General features: G+C 49.4%; 2 protein-coding genes across 2 annotated transcripts; both read right to left on the bottom strand.

Annotated features, from left to right (window-relative positions):
- Positions 1–273: 273 nt before the first annotated feature.
- LOC122375365 (pro-resilin-like) lies at positions 274–2586 on the bottom strand. Its single transcript, XM_043354717.1, has 3 exons — positions 2172–2586; positions 1641–2015; positions 274–929 (listed from the first exon to the last, which is right to left on the bottom strand). Exons 1-3 carry the CDS (start codon positions 2175–2177, stop codon positions 846–848), a joined length of 465 nt encoding a protein of 154 aa, XP_043210652.1. The 5' UTR covers positions 2178–2586; the 3' UTR covers positions 274–845.
- A 9201-nt stretch (positions 2587–11787) lies between these two features.
- LOC122375364 lies at positions 11788–13980 on the bottom strand. The gene is made up of 2 exons (XM_043354716.1): positions 13740–13980; positions 11788–13412 (listed from the first exon to the last, which is right to left on the bottom strand). Exons 1-2 carry the CDS (start codon positions 13845–13847, stop codon positions 11868–11870), a joined length of 1653 nt encoding a protein of 550 aa, XP_043210651.1. The 5' UTR covers positions 13848–13980; the 3' UTR covers positions 11788–11867.
- Between the last annotated feature and the right edge of the window lie 7440 nt (positions 13981–21420).

Here is a 21420-nt window from a genome sequence, read left to right as displayed (position 1 = left end):
CTCTCTCTTCTCTCTCTCTCTCTCTCTCTCTCTCTCTCTTCTCCCTCTCTCCTCTCCTCCTCTCTCTCCCTCTCTCTTCTCTTTCCTCTCTCTCTCTCTCTCTCTCTCTCTCTCTCTCTCTCTCTCTCTCTCTCTCTCTCTCTCTCTCTCCTGTATGCGTGTAAATTGCACTATTCGCTGCATTCGCATTACCGCAGCTGATCATAACTGATTCGCTCCAAATGTAGTCCATAATTTTACACAGGGTGATAAAGGCATCCGAAGGAAAATAAGCACTTCACTTCACTTCAGTATATTTTGGAAACCAAGGACAAGAAACATCGGAGGAAATAATCACGGATCGGCGCAAAAGCAAAATGCTGACGGGTGAAACAAAAAATTTTAAACGGCTGAACGACACATTCAGATATCTGGAAGATGATTGGTACAAAGAAAGGCACCGGTGTAATATACAGCAGCCGATTTGGTCGGTGCCGTGTTTGGTGATCGATGGCACATGGACCAACTGACAACTTTACTCGGGTACATATAATTTCCTTGCTTTAGTAAGACCTATCGTCTGTCAGAAAAGCTCATCAGTTCACTATGTAAGATAAACTTGCATGTATTTTTTTTCATTTCAGGACACAGATCACATAACAGAAAGATCACACATGACATAAATAAGGTATTTACACACTCAAATAAATAACCATCCACTCGATGAGAAATCGTCTCAAATCTACACAATGGCACATTGAGGCATTCTGTTCGATCGTCAACATCAGTTTCACGGTAGGTATCAGGTAATCACAAACAAAGTGCTGCAGTATCAACTCCATAGACCGGTGATGATGATGCTCCATTTACAGTCCATAGGACTGGTTGGGCGTTGCCACGTTTCCCTCCTGGCCAGACGCTGCGGCATCGATGTTTGCCTCTCCCTCGTACTGAAACAAGGAAATAGCATTGTAACAGAACTGAAGCGAGAATGGATAGGCATTTTGTTATAATCAATTAAAGCCGGTTTTACTATTACTTTTTACCAGCTTCTGTACGTTTATTACACTGAAAACAAGAACTATCGGCGCTGCGAGCTTATTATTAAATGCTTTTTCAAATGTGTTGCTACAGTTCGTTTTTTTTTAAGTTTGCCCCTCACTGTAAACGTTTTTTTGAACACAGCACGATAATTGCTAGCTGAATTACTGAGAAAACTGGTTGGCGCACATTGTATTGGTGATATGAACAATATTTTCAAAATAAGTTTTTAACACCGACGATGTTACGTTAATGTTGAACGCCGTATAATTTATAAATTAGTTCAGACATAATTTCTGAGAAGTCGTTTATCACTGTGGAGCTGTAGGCATGGGCAAATACGAGCTTTGAGTCTGTGAAATAGATAAACAAATTTGATGAAATTGATCGTCTGTGAAATCTGTTGAGCTCAATGTGCGCCAACCAGTTTTCTCAAATTCAGCTAGCGATTCTCGGGCTGTGTTCAAAAAGACGTTTACAGTGAGGGGCAAACTTAAAAAACGAACTATAGGCTTGTTTCATAATACCGTTTTCTTGGGCAATATCGTTTATATTTTTTTTCCGAATGAAAGTAACGTTTGACCACTGATCTTTTCAATCGCTTTTCATATTCTACTTGCCTGAATATCGACGACGTATCCGGAGTCGCCTTCGACCGAGTAGTTGACGATCTGCATGCGGCCGTCGGCCATCTGCACATAGTAGGAGCCCGACGTGGCGTCGCCGTCGCGGGTCTCCTGCTGGCCAAAGTTGTTGCCGCTCTCGTCGTCCTGCACGGCGTACTCGAAGTTGTAGGAGGCCGGCAGTTCTGCGACGTTGCCCTCGGGTCCGGAGGCGGCTCCGTCCGGCGTGCTGTAGGCCGTCTGGACGCTGGGCTGCTGCCCGGAGGCGGCTCCCTCCTGTTCAGGGGGCGCTCCGTAGCCGCTGGAGGGCTGAGAGCCGTAGCCTTGGGGCACGGCGGCAGCCACGGCCAGCACAGCAGCGAGAACCAGGAGCTGGGGACACCGAACATGGGGACATCAGGTGGTGCACAATGCATGGGCCCATTTCAACATCAGAAGCTCATTATAAGATATCTTGACTTTTCTATGACACCTCTTTACCCCTTCCTGATTCCACTCTCGCTCTCCACGACATTGCACCACTCTCACCTTCATGGCCGTCTCAGTGGAGTTCTGTGGTACTGGTGAGTCGGTCTCGACTGTCTCCGTCAACTGGTGGCCTGCAGGTCAGAGCGGGCTGCTTTTATACGGCGGACCGGCAGCGGCCTGGCCAAGGTCACCGGCGGGCCATCTTCACACGGGCAGACGGCATCGGAGTCACTGCTCTATTACAAAATACGCCTGAGTGCCGTGGAGGCTATTAGAATCCCCCTGCTTTCTTCGATATTTGCTGTCCCGAAAATTAACTATTGAAATAAATTTTTAGATATCTTCGGCCGCATCAGCTATGAGTCCATGTTTCAAATAAATATTTGTGAACGGCAATAGCATGCAGCCATTGCCGGCGAAATGGAGGGGCGGGTGCCGTCTTCTGGCGGTTTTTCGCAACTGCTCAGAATGCGCTGTCGGATAGAGAGCTGAAAGCTGACAAACCTGCCCATTGATTCGAGCCAAAGCTGCTGATACAAACTGCATGTTCAGGTCAGGTCAGGTCACTGATCTATGACGTGATAAGCGAACTTTTGCGCAGTCCGAAAATGTCGTAGCTTGGCAATACTCTCAGTGCCAGATGGCGTTTCAAAGGGAGATGAAACTGCAAGAATTTAGTTACTTTCGAGGGCATCACAACTTCAATAGTGTATGCCTACCTATCAATAATTTTTTTTCTTCTAAGGGTCACCAGAGATTAGGTCGGTCACATGACCTTGTAATCGTAGACGTTGATAGTCAGTTCCGCTGCTTTTATGTTTCTTTTCTCTCATGAACAGGAAGTGTCGCGACTTTTCCAAGTTTGATTTTGATTTTGGTGTTAACGTATGGAGTATGTGCGTCACTGGAACTGAGGGCGGGGCACTCCTGGCTGCCTGATCATGGGTAAGGGATTATAAAAAATCGTAAGTCAATGGGGGAAACATGGAAACTGTTATTTTGGGGCCGGAAGCATGTAGTCTAAGACTAGGTACTTACCTAAAGTACATGGAATCGTGATTTAATTCACACCTTGCGGGTTCTGATGTTCGACTTCTGCATCGCTAAACTTGCGCGACGTCACAAGACGGATATACGAAGCAAGTAAAGTCATCTAGATTTTTCGTTAATAGCCCTCGATAAATTGAGCTAGCAAACCGCAACAGTCACCAATAGACTCAGAAACACCCATTTAAATCGAATGGTATGCCATATAAACTACTTTTACCATTTTTTTTATCTGAGTAGCTTTGACTTGACCTGGACTTTAGGTCAACACCCTTAGTTTACCTCGTCCCCAAAAAAGACGCGCCTCACCATGACGAGCAAAAATCGCGACTCTGCGACCATCTCTGCCGAAGTTATTTGAGAAAAAAACGTTCCTTAGGGAACTTGACCTGACCTCAGAGGCCACCGGCTGACCTGAGACCTTAACCCGGCAGGCGGTGGGCCTACCAGCCACCTTCCGCGCGGGGGGCATTTTTGCCCCCCCCCCCCTATCTCCGAAACTACTGGACGGATCCGGAAAATTCAAACGGCGTTCGATAGTCCTGTCAAATTTGTCAAGGAAAACCAAATTTCATTGACCTCGGGGTCACCGATGACGTCACAGGTCAGGTCAAAGATAAAATGTTTCACCGTTCACGGGGCTTCTAGGGAAAGCGCTATAACACCGAGTAAAACGCATTTTGTCGAAAATCAGCGATAAGGCGTCAGTTTTCTAGTACATATGTTGCTATTAGAGGTCACTGGTCATACCAGGTCAAGTCACAGGTCAGGTAACCAAAGGTCACCAAGGGTCACCACATGAGCCCAACTTTACTAAGGTTATGCGATGCATGTTTTATGGCCAGTTTTTCATTTCCAACTCAATGGTGTTGGTTATAAGACCATCAGGTACGGTTTAGGTCACTTTCTGGTGGAGGTCAGGTCAAGGTCAGGTCAAAAAAGGTCAAATTTCAAAGTTGATATTTTTGCATAAAATGGGTATTGATTCGATGCAGCTCGTCACGGGGAGTCTAATGGTGGTCTTTGTTTTGCGCTACGAGGTCTAGAATTGCTAAAAATTGAGTTTGAAAATTTGAGGTCATCAATTTTGAACAGTTTTTTCGCTATAACTTGGCCAAAAAAAGAGGTATCGATCTCAAATTTGAAGGCGGTAGGGACTATCACATATATCAGAAGGCATACATACACTCACATACACTCAGAAGGCGGTAGGGACTATCACATATATTCCGTTTTTTTTTTGAAATTCCAAACACTTTTTGGATTTTTTGGCTATTATATTCAAAAAATCTATTTTTTGATTTTTAGGGGTCAAAATAAAAAAATTCGAAAAACCAAAATAGCAGTTTTGTAGCCCTATTCATTCCACACCTTTTATGTTGAAACATTTTTCTGTATCTCTAAAGGCTGAAACAGACTCTTTCCGCGTTCAGGAAATCGCATGCGAGAGCCTATTCAAATACATTATAATTCTTCCCGCATCAATCGCATCCGGGAGGTGCGTGCGATTGATGCGAGAGTGCTTCCATGTATTTGAATAGGCTCTCGCATGCGATTTCCTGACTGCGGAAAGAGTCTGCTTCAGGCATAAAGCTGTAGGCCTGAGCTCTTCCCGCGAAACCTTTTTTTGGGTCGAAAATGGCAAGAATGACGTCACTCTAACGTCATTAGCGGCCAACCTATCATAGCCTTTGGAAAAGTTTTTGGTCACCATGTGCGCTAGCTGCTTCCGGGAGGGTACTGAAAGTTTGGTGACGATCGGCGCAGCGGGTCTTGAGATATATTGAAAAAACTAAAGGGGGGGGGGCAAAAAAATGCCCCCCCCCACCGCCTGGAAGGTTAAGATCGCGTATCGGTCGCTGCGTTTCGTAGCATCGCACACACTCGTTTTGTTTTGCATGAGGCTTAAGTTCAATTAGGGAGAAATGGCGAGGAGGAAGGGTTCCATGCCCCCCTCATCGGCCGGGGCGCATGTAGAAAACCGATAGGTTCGGCAAGAGTAAATCATACACAGACAGAGTCATCTACATATATGTCTTGGCAGCGTCCAATGTTGCTCCTAATTCCTGAAGCCAGCTGCAGAAGACGAGGGAGGGTGGCTCAGGAGAGATGTCTCATGTCAGTCAAGATCAATCACAGGCAAGTGGCAACCGATGATGACGATTGAGCTGAGCATTCATTCCCGTCTCTGGAAGCGGGCGGGCGCGGCGCCTCAGTCGGTGTAGTACTCCGAACCGATAACAGATGGCGCCATTATCGCCGCTCGTCGGCGCCGCCTCGGACGCCTAATGACGTCATCATTCACTGATCGGCGCCCTGATCGTCTCCGCTGCGCCACTTTTTGCCGCCGCTCGGCCCGAGCACGGAAGCTGCCGGCTGTTGTGAGGAGCACCGCCCGGCGCTGGCGCTGCGCTGAGCGATGGCGTTCGTTAGAAGACAGACGGAGTCGGGAGAATGGGGCAGTGTGTACGTGTAGCCGGCACACTTGCACTTTCATCTGAGCTCATACGGGTGCCCTGTGTTTGTTAGGTGTATCGATGGTGGTATGAGAGGGCGCCTTTCTCCTCCCTTTTACCCATTACTTAGCTGGTTGTGTACCCTATCAACGGCGGGACGGAAGTGATCAGAAGCATGACATCGGTGCAGTGCAGGAAGCCCGTAATGGCACATTTGATTTATATTTAATGACATTGGCAATAACGTTCAACGCTCTAGCAAGTAGCAAGACGACTGATTTTTTTTTAACCTTTCTTCGATTGTGAACCTTTTATTATATTGTATTGTATTGAACGATTGCAACCTTTCTGTGATTGTGAAATGAACTGAAAGCAGCATCGATCCATTTCTTTATGTTGGAAAAATAATTGCTAAGTAAACCACTATAAAACCAGAAGCGTGTATACGGGCCATTTTTATGACAGGTGCTATTTATTCTGACCATAGACCGCTGCATACCAAAGCAGTGGTAAGCAGTCTATGTTCTTCTCCATTAACCATGCATGCATGCCAACATTCATCTAAGCACCGCCTTTTTGCAATGTCCCTCGCTAGCTCCCTAACGTCAGCCGACTGCCGACTGCGCTAAACGACGCTGGAGACTGCGTTTCCGCACAACAGCCTATCCGACTGCCCGCACAGTGTCCGTGCGTGGTCCCTTTCAGCTCGACCCCACCGTCCGCGCCAGCTTTGCTTGCACGGTCGCTAGACGCTAGATGCCAGTTGCTGGGCCCTGTGCACTGGGTAATGTTCACGGTCCAGATACTCAGATACAGGTGCTCAGTTGCTACAACCGAGCCGATGTTTAGAACCGAGTGACCCGCTCCGCTCTTTGACCCATCCTGGTTTAAACGAATTAAAGTGACAGCGAGACACCAGTGAAAGCCGCCAGCCGACGGTGTTTTGTGGGGAGGGTGATCTGATTCAGGCTGGTAGCGCCTGATTGGACAACAGGCCCTCGGTGGGGAACGGCACGGCAGAGGTGTCGCACCAAGCGAGGGACACTGGTTGATGCCTATGTTTTGCAACGCGTGCCAGCGAGGGTGTCATGCGCGATATCGGAGGGGTTGGTATCAGTCAGGTGACTGGATGATGGTCAAGTTTCTGCACCCTAAGATATTTTTGCCCAGTTCATCTCAGACCATTTATTATTCATGTGCGTTTAATTATTCACCATCACGTCCGCAGCTGCCTTACAGCACTGCTTCTAGATGGAAGTGCGCTTCTATTTTTAATTCCTTTTTATGACCAGGTAAGACTGAGATGGTTCAAGTCATCTCAACCTTGTACTCCCTAACCCAAATACCGCCGACACACGGAGCGGCGACCAATTGTACCATTCTACGACGCCCGGAGGTGAGGTCACTTGGAGAGGCCCGGGTGCTGACGACTACCGAGTGGCGCCAATGGCCTGTTCCGAGTAGCCGCAGGATGAAGTTGCGTGGCAGATGGTGCGTTATTTGTTCACTAAACAGTCTAAACACGGACCGCCCGGCAGTGGACGGCGGCCGCATCGCTTACTCACCCCGGCTCACGCGTTTCAATTACCTTAATACCCAAGAAAATCGCCCCTTGCATGCTTGTTAGGAATAATCGCAGCCTGCGTCTCATGGGCGGCAATGGCCGCTTGTGAAACGCTCAATGGGCGCCGAGCTCTGATTTAGAGCCGATGCAGCCTTGTGTTGACCATATCTCGAGCGAGATATCGTCCTGCCGGACAATGGCGCTCAGGTAACATATTCTCGGACCACCAGCAGGGAACCCTCTCCCAATAAAACGTGTTGACGTGAGTCAGAGGCAGAACTTGGCTTCGCGGCAGGTAACTATCAGCCTGATACAATGCGCACCAGTCCTCTCCGCTGCAATACAATGGTGACGATTGCGGCATCTAGCAGCTTACAAAACCAGCCTCAGGGTTATGCATGAACACACACCCCGACGTCAGAGACATCGCTCCCGGTAAATCTCACGCATCTGTCGGGGCCACGCGCCGTGGGACGCCCGACCTGCCGTCACCGCTGCCGCGGCTCCCACCAATCCCGGCGCACGGCCGAACAAGACGTTTACGGCGCGGCGCCGTGCCGTAAATGTTTCTACAAGCGGCTGTGAAGAAGCGTCCGGCCCTTGGTCCGGCCGCGTGGCGGCGGCTCCGACGGTCGTTCCCAGACAGACGCTCTCGTATGTAGATCGTCTGTCGTCCCCGGCACCGACGCGGCAGCACCGAGTTATAAATTACGCAGAGGGACGCGCTCAGGAGACCTCGTGTTTTCAAAAACTCGTGTGACTCTTCTCTCACTGACTGTTAACTTCCAGATGATCACATCTAGTTGCCTTTACAAGCGCTGGGAGCTACGAATGTTACTGGGAATGCCTCCGTATAATCCTGTCTACTGAGTGTGTAATCGGAATGTTTGTGGCACCCGAATGTCTTCTTTTACTTCAGACTTTTTGGGTTGTTTATCAGACTTCCCCAGGAACACAGGGCGCTGCGCCCGCCTCAGTAGCTCAATCGGGGAAAGTATCTGATCATCGAGCCAATTGGCGTGATATTGAGAGCAATCGGAAAATACATACGCCCGCTGGAGATTAGCCTAACGACTAACAAGGGTGTTTACAGTCACAGTGGGCATGCTTGCATTGTGCATACTCTACAGACTAGCGGAATAGGTGGTTGGGGGGGGGGGGGGGCAGTTCGTGTCCGTTTAAACTCATATGAATTGATACGTTCGCGCTTGACTTGTTGAGCCAGCCTTGCACAGCCCAGAGTCCCCCCCCCACACACACACTTTCCCCACGCCCATGAAGAGTTCCGCCTCTGCGCGCGGCGGGAGGTGCCGCACTGATGACGACGTTGCGTGTGGCGTGGGCGTCGTTTTTGCACGTGCCGCCGTCGGGTCGGGGCGGAGCGACGTCGGACGATCGGCTCTAACCGACACAGATGCCGGCCGACGGCCCCCCGCCGCGGCTCCATTTCCCTGCTGCGCTGAGGTCGTCCGTCGGTCCGATGGTATCGGGAGGCTATGAATCACGCACCCATTGAGCGACCGAGAAGGGCAGCGGACCCCGCCAGCGCACTGGCAAGACTCACTCGTTTAGCCTTATGTGACTCTGAAAGGGTGACGATAGGCTGATGAGGACAGCTGAATAATACGAGGAAAAATACAATGGATGTCATTCGATCTGTAAGCTCATCGCCGTGCAGTATACTCATCAATCTCGAAACATGCTTGCAAGTTAATGACGCAAATAGCCATGGAACCCATTTATCAGATATTCTGAGCATATTTAAGAGAGTTTAGCGTAGTGAGGAAAATCATCGTGATGATTATGAGCGATGATTATGATCATCACGATGATTTTCCTCACTACGCTAAACTCTCTTATCAGATATTCATCAACCAATCTCGCGGCTGTCAACTGAGCGGTCAACTGCCTGCCACATGGACCACGGTCAGTTGATCTCCAGGCCGTACTCGCCGTGTGGACACTGTTTCCCAATCGGAGGTGTGCCGAATCTGTCTGCCGAGCCCTTCGTTAGCTGCAGGCCGCGTCCCTGACCCCGACCATCCCATCCCGCCCTGTGCGTATTCCTGCTCTGGCCCGATTCATTTCTCTGACCGTGTCGGTCGACGCCTGCAGTGGCCGTAAATGCTGTGGCCTAGCGCCCCAGGGCGGCCGGCTGGACGCTTCGCTAGCCCCCAGCATCTGTAATTAGCCATCTGTTAATATTCATAGGTTTGTATCACCACGTGGGTTCTTTAATAGCGTTGCTTCCACCCATGCACTAAACGAGGTTCGGTTCATTTATGTTTCCATTTTGGGGACGGCAAACGGCGATGCTAATAGAATGATGCATAGTTATATCATGGATGATAGACCTATGAGCAGCAGGACTGCATTGTGTAATGCCCATTGGAACTGGGTGTTATGAAGATGAGCGGCATTTACACAGTTTTGATTGCTGTTTCGGCCAACAGGCGTCCAATGTGATGAGCTTTTGAGAGTTTATTAACTTCAAACGATAAGCAATGATATAAGGGTATTATGTTGTTTTTAATTTCATCATTTGCATCATTTCGTTATCTCCTTTAGAGCTACCCGATCGCGTACGTATTTTTTCCATGACGAATGCTTTCATCAATAATTTTCCAAACAGCCGCCGGAGAGGTAGCCTGCCGCTCAGTTGATTGGTGCCATGGGACCAGGTACAATCCTTCTGGGCAATCGTCCTTTGAGCCTGACAGAGATAACGGTTTGGAGCGTTGAACCCGCTACTGTGCAAATGAACTTTGCGAGTGTGTCGCGATTAAGTTATGTCCCGTTTGTGTAGAGGTAGAGATGGAGAAAAGATTAATTGAACGATAGCTTTCGCTTTCGTTCATCACGGGGTCTTAGTTCGAAGATCTACAAGCTTTAAAAATTGAATGTCCTTGTGCGCATTGACCACAAAAAACGAGAAAGTTTAGATAAACCTAACACGCCACTAGCACAAATTAGAGATAAACACAAGTAGTACAAGTAGAGATAAAATGGAGACGTTTAGGTACAGGACGACTAATAAACGAAATCAGACAAGCTTGTGCACAGTTCAGCTCGTTATAGTGTTTCATTCACAAATCTCAACAAAAACATGCGACATTTCGATAAAGTACGAGAACTAACCGGTGACAACTTACGAGCGATTCCCGTGCCTTGTCATGAGCGTCGTCTCGATTTCACATGTGAAATATCTCTCACTGGCCCGGGGTATAAATCATCCGTTCCCGTGCGCGTAGACAGGCACTGTAGGGAGGCGGTGCTCTGATAAATGGTCATATTTCAGACGGGAGTGTCCTGCCTCAGCGTGGCCTCGACCCAAAGGGAGCATCAGTCAGGTGACATCTAATAACAGAGATATACGCTGCCGAGCCGAGACGATTACTTTTTGTCCCTAAAAAACCTGGAGTATATGTATTTATCAGATTTAAATTCATGGACAAGCATTAGTTATTTATGTAGCGGCATTTAGTTAGATACATTGTTTCTTCTGCCCTTCAAGTAGTCCGTTCAGTAATGACATTCATGAATTTGTTGTCCTCATTCTTCAAACGGACATATTTCGTTTTGCAAGTTTATATCGTTCACCGTTTTTGTGTGGTAGAACGTAGCCCATTTCCCTTGCTAAAAAAAAAAACAGCTTCATCAAACTCGAGCAGACTATGAAGCGAATTCAGTTTTATTACATGTCTACTAGCACGGAAGACCTATGTATGTACTCCATACAAAACCGCTGTAGACGAAAAACATGGCGATGCATAGGTATGATGAAAGTCGCTCAACACAAACATGAAAAGATGTTTTGATATTCGACTCCAGTGTGGCAATGTTACAAGAAGAGAGCAAGCTTCGCTGGTAACTGAGTATGATATATCACACAGCATTTCGTTTTTGCCCGTCATGGTATCGTATGCGCGTATGAACACAGCAGCTGTTTGTCACCTGCACTGGTTGCCATGGGGGCACAAACAGTGGTCCATTTTGCGTCCCGTCGGGTGTCCAGGACTGGTGCTGTCTTCTCACCGTGGAACAGTCTGTGCCGTGTCAGCCGCAGTCGGCATCACCGCGGGGGAGAGGGGCACTACCTCCCATCGGTCTGAGCGGCCGGCGCCGCCCCGTCTCCGAGTGCGCTATTTACGCCGCATCTCGGCGGTGAGGCGGCCGGTCCAATTCCGGCCGCGTTTTTCCGCTGTTGTGCAGGTCACTCCCGCTGTGCGCCATTCAACCGCACCACATGGGAACGGCTGGCTGACAGCGGTGAGGCGCGAGATGGGGCAGGGACGCGCCCGTTGGGTAACCCGTGCTCCGGCTGGTCACCGGATGAGCCGCCCCGCACTCTGATCAGACCTCAGATGGTCAGAAGGGTGGAGCTGTGAGTTGCACGGGGAGTGGTGTGCTCGTTAGCGCGTGAGATGTGAGTGGTTAATATCACATGGGGTGTGTCGGGTCACTGATCACCGATATGGAATCAGAAACGGTCAATGCTTATGGAGTTTTTGACAGCTGTTTCCGGGCATATAAAGTTTTTCATCCCTTGAGCATAGCCCCAAACTTGGTCACTCGAATAGCCTTCCGGCTTCCGTACAACTGCCAACGATCAAACTCAATATTTGTATTTTACATACAGGCCTAAGAAAACACACTGTCAATTCAACCAGCCATCTGCTAATGTTTCGTCTACAAGGTGGCCTTCAGCTTCTCGACTGCCTCTGCGCAGTCCTTCCACTTAATGAGTCGCTGACAGACCACAGGAAACTCTCCAAAGCAGTCCACATCCATCGCCTCTCCGTCGAACCAGATGATCGGACACGTGAGGCTAATTTTCACCGGCCGCCTGGGGAGGGTTGTGGGCTCATTGGGTTCGCCCGGCAGACCGTAGGAGTCGTACTGGTGCCAGCGCGAGAACCCAGTGGCCTTGGAGTACACCATCCACAGTGGGCGACCGGTGCGCTGCGTCTGCCGCCGCAAGAACTCGTTCTCCGTCGGATCTTTAGGTATCATGACTCGCATCATCTGCTTCCGGCATCCGTTCGAATTTTCTTTGAACCAGGAGGCGGTATCGTTCACCAGTAGGCACTTGTGACCGAGCTGATGGTAGCCGGACGGACAGCCGAGAGGACAGAGTTTCGCGGTGCAGGCCTTCTTGTTTGGTGTGTCTACGTACTCTTCCGATCCATCGCAGTCCTTCCAGTCATCCCTTACGCACTCCAGACCTGTGGCCGAGACGTGGAAGCCGCTGGCGCAACCGTGCGCTGCAGTCTCACAGATAAACTCCAGCTTGTTCTGGCAATCTGTAGCTACCATACCACGCCGGGCCGGGTCGTATGCGGCGCAGTCCTCGCCAGGTCCATCGCGCGGCTCTCCGGCAGCCCAGGCTGACGGTGGCACACGACTACCGTCCACCTGCCACTGCCACTGGAAGAGCGCGTTCCTCCTGTCGGCTCCGGCCCACTGCAGGCCCACCTCCCCTGCGCTAAGGGAGGGCACCCAGCGGCGCCGACCCGCCAGTCTGGACGGACGGGCGACGGTAGCAGTTGGGTTCATTTCCTGGCAGCGACGTGTGGCCTCCGTGAAGTCGCCGGCATCCTGACGTTCGCTCAGACATGTGGACCTGCTGTGTGACTCACCAGCCCACGTCACTCCCACTCGAGAGAAGCCTGTGGCGCAGGCAGCACGCCGGTCCTTCCGCAGCTCAAACTGCCACTGTTTCTCCGGGTACTTGGACAATGGCCGCTTCACGTGACCCATGCGTGCACAGAGTGCCGGCTTGGGAGCTCGACAGTCGGTGTCTCCCCAGAACCCATTTCCCGGATCATTTTCCAGCACGGGATGTTTCATCAGTTCCATGCATCCCTCGAAACCGCCACCGTCTGGCTGCTTGAAGAAGCCTTCCGTTTCCGTCTGCAGGACATTGGTGAAGACGGGAGCCTCTCCATTCATCCAGCTCCAAATAATCCCAGGACCAAAGTCCCCCAGCGGATGGCTCACCATGTGTTTCCGCGCCACAGCGCCGATAAACGCCGATTCGTTCAGCATCTTGTACAGCACGTCGTTGTGCTCCTGGCTGTGAATGGTGGCCAGGCGGCCGGAGATGTTGCGACAGGCGGCCAGCGCGAGGGCGAAGGGCAGTTTGGGCGTCAGGCTGTAGCAGATGATGTCCTCGCCGAGCCGGTAGCTCACCTCGCCCGGCCAGCAGCCGCCGACGTGGTCGTAAATGCTGGTCTGTAATACAGAAATCGAAATATTTGTTGTGTAGTCTTGAATGCGTTGCGATGGAATAAAATGCGACACATGCTTTAAAAATAGAGCAATATTTACACCACTTGCAATATTCCCAGAATAACTGTCCCGAAGCACACCTTAGAAAAGCATATCAATATCATGCATTTTTTCTTTTTTCTTTTTGATACCCAACTACAATGTGTAATGCGTATTGCAGTTTCGAACGAGTGGAGTAATTCTGAAAAGCAGTTACAAGAGGTGCTACTCTTACAAATAGACCATTGCAATCCGGCAGATAATGCTCGCCGTCTCTGATATATACCCTACCTTTTTGTTCCTTCTGGTGCCGTGGACCACGGCGAGGGTGGTCAACACCAGCACCACCCTTACCACCAGCACCAAACCCCGCGAAGGCGGCTCACGCCCCGATACCATAGCGCTGCGTGGTGCCGTGGTGGTGCCTGCGGCCAACTGACAGCCGCCGCGACCCTCTCCTGGGCCCCGTATGGATCACCTGTCATAGGCATTACCGGGGGCCGGCGGGTTCCCACCAGACACCAATTCTCAAATACCCGGATGCAGAGGCTTATAAGGCTCCATCGGCCCCTGGGCATTGGAGCAGTGCGATCGGGTTAAATGGGTCGTTTAGATGCCGCTGTTGAATGGCGCAGGGGTAGAGACTAGAGCTCGAGGCGAGTGACAACACTATTAACTAGTGATCGATAGGTTTGATTCTCGTCGAAAGGCTATGTGGCGATCAGTTTCATCATATAGAGAGCTGTATTTGGATAGAGAGGTATACGGTTTCACACAGGAGTGCCGGTCCTTGATGACGCTAAATAAGACCATATCAGTTATCACGGTCAAGGGCGGGCAGCGGGTGCTGGTGTGACTATAGTTCAAGCAGAGGTTAAAGCGACTGACCCGACAGCCACAGGGTCCAAACGAGTCGCATTGTAACGTATTTGATGTGTGCTCACTTTTTATTGGTTGAGAATGATAGAATAGTAAGACAGTCAAATAATGCACATTGCATATTGCATAATTCAACACCTGCATCCTCGGCGACAACTCAGTCAGAAAAAGCCAAATGTCTTGCGCGTCCACTCTGAGTATGGCTCGACTTTAGTGACAGTTTGGATATGGCTCATCCATGACGGTGTCTCACGACAGCCAGTGTTTTGCCGTGATTATCCATCCAATGAGCGTAACGGCAAATTTCGCCCTTCACCGCTCCCGCTGTCTGCTATAGGGGAATGCCGTGGCTAAAGGGACAGTCCTTCAGTGGGTCTGTCAGTCTCCATCGAGCCACCTTCTCAGCTGCAGGGGCCTCTGCTGCTCGGAGAGCCAAACTTTCCTGGGAATTGAAAGCAAGGCCGTATATAGCTAGCACTGTAACAGTGTGTCTACGGGTGAACAGTGTAGCGAGAATCGAGTGACAAGTTCCGTCCTTCTTCAGCGACAAATAACAGAAGCGGTAATTATACAGAAGATAAGAAAGAAACAAACGATGGGAAAACTAGAAGACTGAGACTGAAATGTAGAGATCGGAAGAGAAGGGAGAACGAAGTAGGTGGAGAGACGGAAGAAAGCAAGACGACAACCAAGGTTATCAGTACAGCCAGTGTCGCAGTGCGTTTGAAGTATCTCTCCAAGTCAGCAACACATCCGTACGCCTGCCCCGTGCTATCAGGTTGTGCCGCACCACTGTCTCTCAACCATGAAACTTCTGACCATCTGGCTGGCTCTGCTGGCGAGCTGTGGAGTCGGCGCCATGCCTCAGATTCTGACCCGCATCATTCGCTACACGAGCCTGCCGCTGTCTGTTCGCTCTCGGTTTGTGACGACGCCTCTGCCGCCGCTGCCGCCGGCTCCACTGCGAGCTAGGAACTTCTGGCACCGCCAGGGCACCTACTTTGACCAGAGCGGCCTGGAGTACCCGGACGACCGCGGCCTGCCGGCGGGGCGACCCGTGAATCCGACCTGGGAGGGCAATCGCGGTGACCTCTCGCCGGTCACCGTGGAGCTGCAGAGACTACCGCACCAGGAGGAGGGGTCAGGAGACGGGTCAGAGGTCGGGTCAGAGGTCACTCTGGAGCTGGAGAACCCGCCCCACCAAGAGGAGGGTATTGTCGAGCTGGAACCATTTCCCATCGGCCACCTGCTACCACCGCCGCCTTCTTCAAATGATGCGTCATCAAACGAAGACGATGATGTTCACCATATTATATCGATCCCAGAGAGTCCTTTCTCTCCTTATGACATTAGCTCGCTTCCAACAGCCAACATATATCAAGCTGAGACTTCACCTCCACCTTCCACGACCAATTACAATCGTCACACATCTGCCCCGTCTCTAAGTTACGACAATATTTTCACAGCCACCCCGTCCACAACAGCCAAACTCTATTTCGTTCACACTACCATTCCGCCCAGTCACTATGCTTTAATTCCAACAGGTCACCACCAATATTACATAACGACTCCATCCACAACAGACTACCATCCCTATATAACAACCCCATCCACAACAAACGACTTCCATCATTACATTACTACTCCATTCACAACTACCGACTACCAACCCTACGTAACAACTCCATCCACAACAAGCGATTACTACCACTACCATACAACCCCAACCACAACAAGGAACTACCACCCCTCTATAACGACTCCATCCACGACAACCGATTACCGCCACTATCAACCGACTCAGTCCACAACAAACGATCATCACCACTACGTAACAACTCCATCCACAACAACCGATTACCACCACTATGTTACAACTCCATCCACAACAACCGATCACCACCACTATGTTACAACTCCATCCACAACAACCGATCACCACCACTACGTTACAACTCCGTCCACAACAACCGATTACCACCCCTACATAACAACTCCTTCAACAACCGACTACCATCCCTATATTACAACTCCATCAACAGCTGACTACACTCAGCACGAATATACAGATGCCTCGACGACTAAGAAATCGGCACCACATCCTCATTACTATATCAAGGTGACCAAGAAACCCAAGTACAAAATTTCCACGACCACCGCTATTGTAAAAATCATTCCCGGTCACATTCACTACTTTTTGGACAAGCTTTACCACTACTATAAACATTTCAGGTTTCCATGGTCGTACAAGAAAAAGCATGATCACAAAAGTAAGACGAAGAAAGCACATGGTCATTGAGACAGAAGGCAGTTGCACGTTTTTGTTATTTGATATATAACTATGATTTCACTGAATGGATTTTTATATGAAAGCGAAGGATAAGTTTAACGAGGATTCTTAACTATCCTGTCTTATCGATGAATCCATGGTGTTCAGAATCAAGTAACATCGAATATTCCGTTGAATATTTTTGACTCTCCTGCACTGCGGGAAAATCGTAGTCATGTTTATTGTTTAACCATCAAAGCAAAGGATCAACTGAAGCTCTAGCCGCTTCCTGCGGCTGAAGGCTTGGTAGCTGGATGCTCTTGTCATTTATACACTTTACTCTATCGTAGGTACTGTATTTGGTACACACTAGTTGTGTACAACTTGGAGGATTTCAATAAAGGATGCCTTTTAGCAATGGTATAAGGCATTTGATCATAACCATTGATAGATTTTGCCAAATAAACGCTTCATTTCGTGAATATTTTGTTTATTTTCCGGCATAAATACCAACTACCAGCTTGGACAATAAAACAAACCTCAATTCCAGTCCCAGCTATAGAACCTCCGCGATACAAGCAAGTTTACATATAAGTCAACAGTTGAAAGGCTGACGATATGGAGGAAGGGTGACGTAGCGCGACAGGCCTCTTCTCACCACATGAACTGATTTTCACGGCATGGTGTTACGGTATCGAAACAGCACTAATTTGAACAGAAAGTTTTAAGTTTAAATCTTATTTTACCTTCATAGCAATCATTGGTATACGCATCTGACGTATCACGACTGCCCAAACGTAATAAACATTTATTGAATTTTCTTCAGTCCTTTTCAATTAGCAAAATCAAGTTCGAGACAGTTGTAACCAGAGGACTGTTGAACTGTCGTCTTCAATCCATCTCCTAGACTGGTCAGGTCAAACGGAACACAATAGAAGACACTTGACCTTGCACTCTCTTTTGTGAGTCTCTCACTCCATGTTACTAACGGCACGTTTGTTGTCGCTGAAGAGCGGCCGCACCATTCAGGCTGGTGTCGGGTTTGATGTGAAGTGCGGTGACGTATGGACTTGTCTGGCGACTGAGAGGGAAACGTTGAGCTTCGACAGCGTCTCGTTGCTCTGAATCTTGAAATGTTGGATCAGAAATCCTCTCGCACAAGCTGCACGTATGGGCACAACAGGTGAGCGCTTAGATGAGCCATGAAAACCACTGACTTTTTATACTTTTCATCTGAAGTCAGTTTGAATTTTCAGAAGATTCGACCGTCTTATCACTCACATAAAATTTCAAATTTTATTTGTAACTAACTTTGTTAGTTACATACAACAAAAAGAGCAATGCTCAACAGCATGTACCTAATTCTCTCAACAGTTGCCACAGCTCCAGCATTTGGGCACCGTCTGCTCATCACAGCGCAGCTCTAGCTCGGCCACTCATTAGTCATTTCACATTTGGCATGGTGTCACTCGACACTCAAGACGTTACACTGAAGGAAGCACTTCACGCATAAAAATCCAACATCAGCAAAGATCGAAAAAAGTTAGGCTTCAATATAGCCACTTGTTCGTCAATAACAGCTTCACCATCAGCTGCGGGTGCCTGTCGCACAGTTTATTAACTGCTCGCCTAATTGCGTTTGATTTACCGCCGACCTCTAGCGCCAACCCATCTTCCACCGACTACGTTCGAGCCCATCAGTACAGCTCAGTACAGGCCCATAACTACGACGGCGTATGGTAACTGTCGCAGCGGGCCATGCATCGTTGCCTGCCGGCCCGGAGCGTCGGCGTCGGCTGGGAACCCACTACCACGGTCTCTGGGGCTCGTCCCTGATCCTCGGGGCGCCGCCCGCGGCCCGGTCGGCCACGATCCGGGTCACTGCGACCCGGCGCCGTCTCGGAGTGGACCCCCCGCGCCGTTTATGGGGACGGACGCCGAAGGCCGGCGGAGCGTGCCGTACACAGCGGAACGGGAGCAGCTGTCAGAAGAGCGCCGCCGGCGGCAGACGGCCGCGCGGTGTCGGCTCCTATCAGCCAGCCCATCGGCCGACGCTGACGGACGCCGACCGACGGTAAAAGTGGATGAGATGAACGAGCGACGATAGACGACCGTACCTAAACGTATGCTATGCTCTTGGCATATGCCATATTCATAAACGTCTTAGATTGATAATGACGATGCAGAATAAGTAGCTCCCTTTTGAGCACACATTTTTTCATGAATATTCCTATTTCACATGCGAACACTCTCTTCTTCATATTCCTTTCGCGCTGCATTCAGCGACCATAAACTCCCGGACAGAAGTCGTGCGGTACAGCCTACCCGCAGGCGCAGATTACTGGTGCCACCTAGCGGCAAAACTATCGTCCTTCGCCAATCGGTGGTGCAAAATCAAGCGGTAACTGAAGACTAAGCGAGCGCCTCGGTGTTGCTCGAAACTAGGCCTTGCTCGATGAAGTACGATCATCGGTCGACTGACGACAGCCTTGGCCACTCGTGCGTGAGAACGGGTGGGTGGGTACGAGATGTGTTGATGGTTGCGTGTGCGTTACTCCGGCCTTATTTAGCTCACTGGAGCTCATACATAATCACCATGATTTGAGGGGTCGCTGCGGTGGGTGTGATGGGTATTGGTGTGATGGGTATAGTTGTTGCACAGAGCAGGTAAATTGCAAATTATGATTACTAATAATACAGTAGGCATTCATCATTATGTATGGTGCATTACTCAAATATCAGCATAGCAGCTAATTGTTGGTGTGAATAATTGTTCAATCATACTGAAAATGTTTTCCATCGTGATCGGACACACTTCAACTCGAAATGTATTTCTAAACTACTGCCTATTTTTCAACCTCGAAGCACATCCGAAAGCTGTGGATCTTTAACAAAAAACTAACAGTCTCAACAAAACAACAAACTGATTTACCCAAATGGCAAACCTCGATCGAGCATGTTACGGTTAGTAGACTAATATCTAGGCTTCGACATTTTTTGGCAATCCCAGTAATACCGGAAGTAAACAGCAACTACGTTTATTACACAATGCACAGCTTATGCAATGCATACAACTAAGGCATTGAACCTCTGTGCATTTGCCGCGAGGACGCAACCAACATCGTAGTGTAAATCAAAACTCCCTTGAACGATCCAACCTCGAACCACAAACACTCCAGATAATGTGTCTCTTGCCCATGAAACGTCGGAAGATCCAGCAAACAAACTGACATTTCAATTCCACCGCGAACAAAGCAAACAGATCCCGCAGCGGCAACACACAAAGTGCGTTGGGAACAGGCGGCATAAATATCGACGTCTGCCGAGGGGGCGCCGCCAGTGGAGCGGCTATCTATCGGTCGGACGGAAGGGGGTCGATTCTGGGGCGGCCGGCGCGCGCCCCCCGTTGCGCCAGTTTGTTGTTGGAGCGGCGGCGCAACCAGCATCAGGGACAAGGTTGTTGGGCGCGACAGAGAGGGATGCGCCGTGGGGCGGCGGCGGGGACACTGTCGGCTCAGGTACCGCGCTCAGCCGCGGGGCAGCGCGCTGACCCAGATCGACCGCGGCGAGCAGCAAGGACATCGTGCACTCAGGGGCAGAGGCCGGCGCGGGCGCCGAGCAATTAACGACCATCCTCAGATAGGAGATCGCGGCTCGGGCAGCACTATCTGGGGCCGGTGTCAGCGCTGGGGCTCTCTGTTTGCTGGAGGGGGGAGATGGCCCCGTATCACGGTCACGGATCTCCATTCCTTGATAGCGCCATTTGTACAAATCAACTCCACTTTTTATACGAGCCACCGGCCATGGCTATGGACCTGTACCTTAGGAACACAAAGAGGGCGGTCACATTCACTGATCTTAATTGCGATACGGATCAGTATGTGATAAAATGGAGTGTTTATTGCTCCGAGTTACATACTGATCCATTTTATCGTTGTTTTATGAAACCTTTTATAGACGGAGGCGATTTTCAGCTCCAGTAAAGAATAATGATGTGATTCAGCTCGTTTTCACACCACATTAACATCAATCACTCGAAACGTCAGGCGAGGCGCGTAAAAGTCTGATCTATGGGCCATTAATAAACAGGAAAGGTAAGCAAGAACTTCGAAATCATCACGTTACAAGATGTCACTGAGACGGTTGGCCTTAGTCACCTGAAGATGACTTTCATTCATGGTGCGCAATAAGCGGTTGATTCTCCGCCGAAATGCACTCACACTCGAGTAACTGCCGTACATCCTATCCCCAATATCTTCTCTAGCTTAGCTCTGACGGTAGCGTAGCTGCGACGGGTAACGTTCATCTGTCACAAATCCTTACGATCAAAATAAGGATTTGTGACAAATTCAAAACTCACTGCGGAAACCTAAACTTTGTCGTTTTTTTTTTTTTTGTCCGGTAAAATAACATGCGACTTGACAATCAAAACCCGTCTTTGGTCGAATTGACAAACATTATCTGCCAAACGCTCAATGTTGACGTAGCATACAAGCTAGAGCCTAAATCAAACGGTTATCCAATGCATAACTTTTCAGAAGGAGCCTCCAGTTTTTATGCCACTGTTTAAACTCCCACAAAAAATGTCATTCTTTTGAGCTTATATGCTTATGATAGTCCGATTCTTAAAAAATCGAACGATTTTGTATATCGCTAACTTATTCACACAACCATGTAGCTATTTCATATTCACAAAAACATGAAAGCCTCGAATATGTATCGCAATCAAAAGGATTACTTCTCCTTTCTCTGATCGGTGGCCTTCCTGGTTACGATCAGACACCAAATATTACTTTACTACCACAGGGCTCAGTAGTGAGAGGG

Source organism: Amphibalanus amphitrite, unplaced genomic scaffold, assembly GCF_019059575.1.
Source record: "Amphibalanus amphitrite isolate SeventyFive unplaced genomic scaffold, NRLGWU_Aamphi_draft 001824F_arrow, whole genome shotgun sequence".
Lineage (NCBI taxonomy): Eukaryota > Metazoa > Arthropoda > Thecostraca > Balanomorpha > Balanidae > Amphibalanus > Amphibalanus amphitrite.
The sequence above is the reverse complement of the archived record's forward strand: the minus strand, read 5'-3'. Positions and strand labels throughout refer to the sequence as shown.

What these genes read in the sequence shown, in the direction of transcription:
- LOC122375365 (XM_043354717.1), bottom strand. An exon ending in GATACGTCGTCGATATTCAG is followed by an intron (nt 930 to 1,640) that starts GCAAGTAGAATA and finishes TCCTTGTTTCAG; the next exon opens with TACGAGGGAGAGGCAAACAT.
- LOC122375364 (XM_043354716.1), bottom strand. Translation starts at nt 13,847, where the DNA reads ATGGTATCGGGGCGTGAGCCGCCTTCGCGGGGTTTGGTGCTGGTGGTA. An exon ending in GCACCAGAAGGAACAAAAAG is followed by an intron (nt 13,413 to 13,739) that starts GTAGGGTATATA and finishes TCTGTATTACAG; the next exon opens with ACCAGCATTTACGACCACGT.